Genomic DNA, 9433 nt, shown 5'->3' on the forward strand with positions numbered 1-9433 from the left:
ATATCCATATTCAAAACGTAATAATCAATTTAATCTAGCTTGCGCTCACTGTTGTACACAGAAGCAGCTCCGGGAGGGTGACGTATGAGGTCAGCTTTGCGCATTTGCGCCTTTGTTCAGCCCCCGGAGTCGTGTGAGACACTTTTTTTTTTAAGGGATGGGCGCATTTTATTTCACTGCTTTTGGACTGATGCATGCAACACCCGCTGAGTGGCATTAAACAGCTTGAAAGATCAAAGACAATTTTTAATATAACTCCGACTGGATTCGTCTGAAAGAAGAAATTCATATACACCTAGGATGACTTGAGAGTGAGTAATTTATGGGCTAATTTTAATTTTTGGTGTCAAAACTTAATTTTTGATTAGTAATGTGCATTGCAAGAACTTCATTTGGACAACTTTAAAGATGATTTTCTCAATATTTAGATTTTTTTGCACCCTCAGATTCCAGATTTTCAAATAGTTGTATATCGGCCAAATATTGTCCGATCCTAACAAACCATACATCAATGGAGAGCTTATTTATTCAGCTTTCAGCTTATTTATGATGCATAAATCTCAATTTCAAGAAATGTACCCTTATGACTGGTTTTGTGCTCCAGGGTCACATATATTATAATATATATAATACATTTATTATTATGATTACAGTTTTTCATTTAGTAACCAAAAATGTTTTATAGTTTTAGTTAATAATAATAATAATAATAACCCCACTCTGGCTTGTGTAATAATGTTTTATTTAAATGTCATTTCTGCTGCACTAGTGTCCTTAAACTAAATTTCCTTGGGAAAAATTCTTCAGTAGATCTTTGTGTTGCTTTATAGTACCTTTGTTTGACTCTGCTGACATATTCAGATGCATTGATGTAACGTGACTGTCGTGTCTCTGTTCAGCTGCCATCGTGATCGCCATCATCCTGGGCTTGGCCATCGCTGTCCTGCTGGTGGTTATCGCATGTTGCCTCCTGAAGGGAAAGAAGAAGCGCAGAAACAAACATCAGCATGTGGCCGTTAACGGTGGTCATGTTCACAGCTATGAGGATTCAGAGAAACTCGTCTACAACAGCACAACCAAACCCATCTGAGCATTAACTCCGTTTAACAGGACATCTACTCTTACTGCTGGAGCGTGATGTGAAAAATTCATTTGTATATGCAATAATTATTTGATTTCTTCACTTGTTTTGAGTAGACGGGATGGAAACTGTGCAGAAAGTTCGTTTGATTTGCTTGTTTTGAGTTTAAAACGACTTTTATTACCAGCGGCTTTTTCACTTTTCTTATTTCTGTCCTTTGCTTTATATATTAGCTTGTTGGATTTTGCTCAGGGGTGAATATGTGTTGCAATAGCGTGTAATAAAGCCAGTTTTTATGACCACAAAAAATTAAATCAAGATTCTTGAGCCATGTACTTTTATTTTGCAATACAGCTGTGCGAAGACTGGATTGTTTTTTGTTTTTATTTGAAATGCTGCCTCTCATCAGTTAATTTTAAAGCCATGTAAACATTGCATTACTATCTAGAAATTAGTTTTATATTTTAGTTTGAGATATGAGATATTGATTAATGGCTCTTTGTTGTGTAAACTCTTGTTTTGTTACATTACGTTAGCTACATTAGGAGTTTTATTTTCTTTCTTTTTTATTACTATATATTGTTTTTGTTTAGTAAACTGATGTTTTGGATTCAGAAATGACATTTATGGTGAAAAATCATACCCACACACTGCAAATTTGTACATAGACTTTTTTTTTTTAATGTGTATCAAAAACTTGCCTGATGTGTAAACTATTAATCATGGACAGTATCAATAAAACTAATGTGTACAGACTGTGTGTGTGTGTGTGTGTGTGGATGTTTTTAATTGTGATGATTTGATTTGATTTGATTTGATTTTAGAAACTTGTTATTATTTGACCCACAGATGGCGCCATTGATTCAAAATTAAAGTCCACACAATTTCTACTCTTCAGTGAGAAGACTAGTGTTAATAATTAAAAGTGTGGGTTTAAATGTATAGTTTAGTTAGGTTAGCAACAACAAAACCTTAACTGTTTTGCGAGTTAAGGTGCAAACAACGTTTCCTTCAGTTTTTAAAGATTTTCTCAGTTTGAGAAAGTCTTCATCACCCTACACACAGTCTCAGGACGGCATTAAACACCCCATAAACACGACGTTAACTAAATAAAAACATTAAACTTTTTCTTAGTAGTTAAAAACTGCGTTGGGAAAACTTCCAATGACATTTAAAGTGTTAATGTTCTCCTCTTGCTTTGTTTTAAGAAAAATGTACGATGTGAAAGAAAACATTTCAAGTTTGTCAATTCGAAGGGCATGCAATTAATGAAAAAAATTTATATTTTTGTTTTTATACGCTTAGAAAATAATGATTTAAATAAATATATTTAAGAAACTTTTATGAATACAAATATCTAAAACTGTATTAAAGACTGTCCCTGCGTCCCAATGTACATACTATCCACCTTAACTGCCCTAAATAGTATTGAAAATGACTAATTACTAATTAGTATAATTTAGGATGATTGGGACGCAGGCTGTGATTGGTCCATCCTGATCAGCGCTGAGAAAAGTAACACGTATTACGTTACGCACGTCGTGTTTTGCGCGCTTGCATCGCCATCAAATAATAATTTGCAGCCGAACAAAAACACTGAGATTGTTTATGTATTGACTTAAAACCGCGAGGTGAACGTTACAAAATTGAAACATTTTTGTTTCGACGTTTGCAACAAGTTTGCGTCGCTAAGCCCCGCCCACCTGGAGTCCCTCGCCCCCGCTGCTGGAGGTTCTGCGGTGTTTGAGTCTCTCGGACCTGCAGCCGGGGGAAATAATACACACATACATGTCTGTGAGGTGCGAATGAACTGCAAACGCCTTAAATAACGCGTAACTCGCGTTACTTGTAATGCGTTACCCCCAACACTGTTAAAGACATTTACGTTTTTATTAGCTAAAATGTTTCAGAAGCACGCTAGCAAACCATGCTACAATGACCTTTAGTGAATGATATCAAGATACAGATAGGCTAATCAGAACTCATTTCTTGTAAAACATCTTTAAAACTTCAAAACATTTCAGTGAAAATTCTGAAATTGGAGTTAATTGTCTACTTGTTTCTTAGCTTTGCTGATTTAATAATTCCTTTTCATTCTTATAAATAAAGGCTATTTGCTTTAGTATAAAAATAAACATTTTTGTCTTGAGTTGCAGCATGGATGAAAAGTTCACAAGTTTTTCAGATCCATTTTTAGTTTTGGTTTCTTGGTTCTTTAAAGCAGATGGTTTTCTAAAGCAAACCCTCTCTGTTAAGCTTGCATTAAAACCACATGCATGCAGATATAAACTGATATTTTTTGGTCTGTGGATGTTCTGCATTCATCAGTAGTTTCTTTTTTCTCCAGTTGCATTCATCTGAAGGTCTTGCATGAAAACTGACATACTGCAAGTGTCTCTGATGAAGTCTGTGTATTTGTCTACTGCGCCTGCACTTTGTTCTGGTTTGGACTTATAGCGCTTTGATTAACACATGATGAGGTGTTGATTTAGTGAAACAATTGTACATCTTATCTGTTGTATATCCTCCTGACTACCAGGAAAAAATTGTTTTGTGAATTTAGTATTTTGTCATGTCATTACATTGTTTAGAGCATAAGAAGAATTTTGAAAAATGATATTTTATTCATGTTATGCCATGTCCTCTGTAGAGGACATCAGGACTTTAAAAAGTCCTGTTTTTAAAAAAATAAAAAGACATGAATAGACATGAAAAGGCAAAAAGAGTGGGATTTTTGTTTTAACCAGAAATCAATTTAAATTTTTTTATACCAAACTTTATATAAAGATGATTCTCAACTATGTTATGAAAGATATTTTTAAAAACCGTTTTTATTTATGCAAATTATATTATATTTAGGCCATAAACGAGTTTTGCCATTATGTACAATGTATCTACAAACTAATTTGCATATTAATGTGTTTTTGGGGCAACATAGAATGAACAAATAAGTGCAATAATGGGAGTAATAATTAGCAAGATTTTCATAATAATATCTAATATTTAATAGGAATATTGATATATAATTTTTTCTCTATTAATTTGTTGTGTCTCCCAAAATGTGTAATAAACATGCTTTAAGTCCTGGTGTCCTCTACAGTGGACATGTATGAAATCGACGTCCTGTTTCATAACAGAAGCTCATATTTTGATTTGAAACCCCATAACATTTCCCTGAGATGTTGATTTATGACACACAATTTGTCAATTAGTCAGATTTAAATTATAATTACAAAATATTATCATATTTCCATTAGGGTGTTACATTTGATCACTAAATGAATGTCAGCCATTTTTAAAGACCAAAGAGAGGGAGTGGTCACGGTGAAACATCCAATCATTTGGTATCTCTGGAAAGCCCTGAATGTGCTCTGTACAGGACATCCAGACTTAAAACTGTGACCTGTAACGTCTCAGAGAAATCGCTAAAACATTATGTCCTCTACAGAGGACAAAACTCCATAGCTGTAGTCAGGAGGATATGACCCCTAAATGATGCTTGTGTCGGTCCAGGGAAAGCATTTTGTTTGCGTATTTGTGGTTATGGATGACATAACACTTTGCAGCATTTACCACAATTGTGGAAAACTTGGAAATATAGGGGATTGTGTTTTCCAGGCCTGGAAAAGTCATGGAAACTAATGAAATCCTGAAAGTCATGGAAACTAGAGTGAAAGCTAGTTTTGTAGTTGAGCTCTGCTGTTAAATCTCTTATGTAATGAAGCTAGTTTCAGCCATGGAATAAAAAAATCAAAATGTAATTGCAACCTTTTAATTTCACAGTTTTGACTTTTTTCTTCCAATTCTGAGAAAAAAGTTAACTCGCTCACAATTGCAAATCTATAACCTCTAACTGCGAGATTTAGACTTCCAAAAGAAAAAAAAAAAGTTAGAATTACAAGATGTAAAATCTGAATTCTGAGAAAAAATGTCAGTATTGCGAGATGTAAATGTAGAATTCCAAGAAAAATATGAGTGTTGCGAAAGAAAAATGATGCAAGACATTAACTCACTCACAATTGCAAATGTATAACTTGGAATTGCGAGATGTAAACTCAGAATTCCAATAAAAATGTTGTTATTCCTAGATGTAAACTCAGAATTCTGAGGGAAAAAATTCATAATTATGAAAGAAAAAAAGATGCAAGACATTAACTCGCTTACAATGCAACTTTACAACTTGGAATTGCGAGATGCAAACTCAGAATTCCAAGAAAAAAAAGTCTGAATTGGGAGAAAAAAAGATATTAACTTAATATTAAAGGCATTAACTCGCTCACAATTGCAAATTTATAACTTGGAATTGCGAGATGTAAACTCAGAATTCTGAGATGTAAATTTGCAATTGTGAGGAAAAAAATGAGAATTGTGAGGTTAAAAAAAATTGCAATTACCTTTTTATTTTTTATTCTGTGGTGGAAACATGCTTCCATACTTATGGACTAGATGTTGAGTAAAACATTTGCACGCATGGTATTTATGTCCAATTTGTTAGTGAAGCAAACCCTTTTCGTCACTGATCATTAAAAACACATCAGTGAGCCACTAAGTATTTACTCACCTGAGAGTTTATTAGTTGTGTAACTTAGTTGTCACAGCCATTTACTTTCATTCTCCATTCATTCAGTTTCCCAGCACTGCAAACTCTCACAGTTCACGCTCTGGTCTTCACAGGCGTAATCAGACACGCTAGATGTTTTTAGACGGGGTCAGTGTTTTACTTTGACCTTGTCAGGGTTAAAAGTCCCCCAGGGAACAGCGTTTCTGGGGTTATTTGTCTAAGTAGAAGTTTAACAGCTGAACGCTGAATCCTGAACGGAGAGATTTATGGATCTCCAAGAAGAAGCTCTTTGTCTGTCCTTTGTGACAGAGCTCCAGGCCTGAATCTGAGGGGTTTGAAAGGGTTCAAGTTTAAGACCTTCTAGGAAAATGAGTTTTAAAGTACTACATGCCTTTTAGAAAAGTTCTGTGCCAGTAATATGGGATCAGATGTCAATACACGTTATGCACTTTATACATGTTAGTACTTTATAATCATGTTAACCGATATATTGAGAAGGCCAGTATAACAGTCAATATTTGGCATTTTTTAATTATTGCATCAGCTTAACACATTTTTCTGTTTGGCCGATTGTTAAATAATTTGAAAAATTAATCTTTTTTTTAATTTCTAATTTAGTAAATTATGTAAAATAAATAGAAGTTACCGATATATTGCCATGGCAAATATATCGGCCAATATTTGGCTTTTTTAATTATCACATTGGCCTTTTTTTTCCCCGAAGTATTGATTCATTTTTCAAATAATTTATTTCTAATTTTGTAAATTTTATGTAAAATAAACTATAAGTGACCAATATATTGCCTAGTCCAATATATCGGCCGATATTTGGCATTTTTTTCAATTATCACATTAGCTGATTTGTTTTTTTAACATATTGATTCATTTTCAAATTATTTAGTTCTAATTTAGAAGTTTTATGTTTTTTTGCAGCACTTCTTATTTACTATCTTTAAATAAAATAGTATGAAATAATATATCAGCCATAAAAAAACAGACATCAGTCGATCATGAAGACTTTGTACATTATACTAAATGATTTATATATTTGCATTTCATGGTATTTTCATAATATTTCAATGTACTTGAAACATACCCTAGTACATATAAACGTATTACCATTGTACCATATCTGAGAAAACAGTGCTACCATGGTATGTTTTGTTACTTTTTTGGTTTGTGTTTTGATTTTTAATTATGTTCTTTGCTTAATATAGACTTAAGTTTATAAAGCCAGTGGAAAATTACTTTATTTTTAAATTCTTCACATTCTGTACCAGTTGGGAATTTTTCAAAAAGTGTAACATTTGTGTAACATTTAGACATTTATGAATTTGTAGTGTTCCCAAGATAAATAAGCATAATAATTGGGCAGTTTTAGGAGTCCAGAGCCTCTAGCTGACATGAGCAGCTTAATATCTATTTTTATGTCTATATTACAAGCGTATTGTGTTTGTTTGAGGTGCATGTGAAGAGGGAAGCTGCATGAAATGTGTTTCTGCTTTTCTTCAGGAAACAATCATTGACCAATTATGCAGCTGGCGCAGGTCCATGTGCACCGTGTGTGTGTAATGTTTATTGATAGAGCTCACTGGGTGTTCGTATGGGAAGATGTCTTACCCCACCATCTCTAAACCGCTCGTAAAGAAAAGGAATTTAACAGGAATTTGCAGAAGATGAGTGTGATTAGTGCATTCTGAGAGTCAGACGATGCATGCTGAGATGGAGAATGAAGATGGAGATTGATGTTGCATTAAGTATTTTAAAAATAGTATGTAGCAAGAGTTTCAGACAGTAGTGCATTGTGTCTTCACGAAGTGCATGTTAATTAGAAATAAATACAGTTATTTGCATTGAACCAGTTTTGTTTAAACATCTTGACACTTAGCAGATCAAATAATAAGTCAAGATAATTGTAGTTTATATCACCTGGTTTGTTGATCATATCAAGTCTAGTGTATTGCATTGTGCTTTTAAGTTAGTGTATAAAGGCCATTCAAGATTAGGATGAGTTTGTTTCTTCATCAGATTTGGAGAAATGTAGCATTCCTTTACTTGCTCAGCAATGGATGCTCTGCAGTGAATGGGTGCCGTCAGAATGAGAGTCCAAACAGCTGATAAAAACATCACAATATGACAAGTAATCAATTAATGTCCAACAATTAACATCTTGAGAAGTCAAAAGAAACAAATCCATCATTAAGACGTTTTTAACTTCAAACCGTTGCTTGGTCCATGAAGTCCATAATCCATAATAACCTCCAGAGAAAATGGGCATCTCCTGTTGTCTCAGCCACAAAATCCAGCCACATATTTGTTTAGAGCTGTATAAACGGTGCTTGATCTGTGCAGATTTCTCTCCTGATTCAGACCAGAACACTTTTTCACTGGAGGAAGCGTTATTATGGATTATGGACTCGTATTGTAGTTAAAAATATCTTAATGCTGGATTTGTTTCAGCTTTTGTCTTCTCCAGATGTTAACTGATGGACTGGAGTGCTGTGGATTACTTGTGGATTATTGTGATGCCAGTTGGGAATTTTTCAAAAAGTGGAACATTTGTGTAACATTTAGACATTTATGAATTTGTAGTGTTCCCAAGATAAATAAGCATAATAATTGGGCAGTTTTAGGAGTCCGGAGCCTCTAGCTGACATGAGCAGCTTAATATCTATTTTTATGTCTATATTACAAGCGTATTGTGTTTGTTTGAGGTGCATGTGAAGAGGGAAGCTGCATGAAATGTGTTTCTGCTTTTCTTCAGGAAACAATCATTGACCAATTATGCAGCTGGCGCAGGTCCATGTGCACCGTGTGTGTGTAATGTTTATTGATAGAGCTCACTGGGTGTTCGTATGGGAAGATGTCTTACCCCACCATCTCTAAACCGCTCGTAAAGAAAAGGAATTTAACAGGAATTTGCAGAAGATGAGTGTGATTAGTGCATTCTGAGAGTCAGACGATGCATGCTGAGATGGAGAATGAAGATGGAGATTGATGTTGCATTAAGTATTTTAAAAATAGTATGTAGCAAGAGTTTCAGACAGTAGTGCATTGTGTCTTCACGAAGTGCATGTTAATTAGAAATAAATACAGTTATTTGCATTGAACCAGTTTTGTTTAAACATCTTGACACTTAGCAGATCAAATAATAAGTCAAGATAATTGTAGTTTATATCACCTGGTTTGTTGATCATATCAAGTCTAGTGTATTGCATTGTGCTTTTAAGTTAGTGTATAAAGGCCATTCAAGATTAGGATGAGTTTGTTTCTTCATCAGATTTGGAGAAATGTAGCATTCCTTTACTTGCTCAGCAATGGATGCTCTGCAGTGAATGGGTGCCGTCAGAATGAGAGTCCAAACAGCTGATAAAAACATCACAATATGACAAGTAATCAATTAATGTCCAACAATTAACATCTTGAGAAGTCAAAAGAAACAAATCCATCATTAAGACGTTTTTAACTTCAAACCGTTGCTTGGTCCATGAAGTCCATAATCCATAATAACCTCCAGAGAAAATGGGCATCTCCTGTTGTCTCAGCCACAAAATCCAGCCACATATTTGTTTAGAGCTGTATAAACGGTGCTTGATCTGTGCAGATTTCTCTCCTGATTCAGACCAGAACACTTTTTCACTGGAGGAAGCGTTATTATGGATTATGGACTCGTATTGTAGTTAAAAATATCTTAATGCTGGATTTGTTTCAGCTTTTGTCTTCTCCAGATGTTAACTGATGGACTGGAGTGCTGTGGATTACTTGTGGATTATTGTGATGTTTTTATCAGC

The 9433-nt window shown here is 34.3% G+C and overlaps 1 protein-coding gene across 1 annotated transcript in view; it reads left to right on the top strand.

The window, feature by feature from the left end:
* The window catches only part of LOC107663135 (kunitz-type protease inhibitor 1-like), an 18915-nt gene extending 17074 nt beyond the window's left edge, over positions 1 to 1841 (top strand). Inside the window, exon 10 of the mRNA XM_016453294.1 lies at positions 890 to 1841. Coding sequence (XP_016308780.1) covers positions 890 to 1090 — 201 coding nt within the window. The 3' untranslated portion in view covers positions 1091 to 1841. The remainder of the gene's footprint in view (positions 1 to 889) is intronic.
* The last annotated feature ends 7592 nt before the right edge of the window (positions 1842 to 9433 follow it).

Source organism: Sinocyclocheilus anshuiensis, unplaced genomic scaffold, assembly GCF_001515605.1.
Source record: "Sinocyclocheilus anshuiensis isolate Anshui unplaced genomic scaffold, SAMN03320099.WGS_v1.1 scaffold767, whole genome shotgun sequence".
NCBI classification, from domain to species: domain Eukaryota; kingdom Metazoa; phylum Chordata; class Actinopteri; order Cypriniformes; family Cyprinidae; genus Sinocyclocheilus; species Sinocyclocheilus anshuiensis.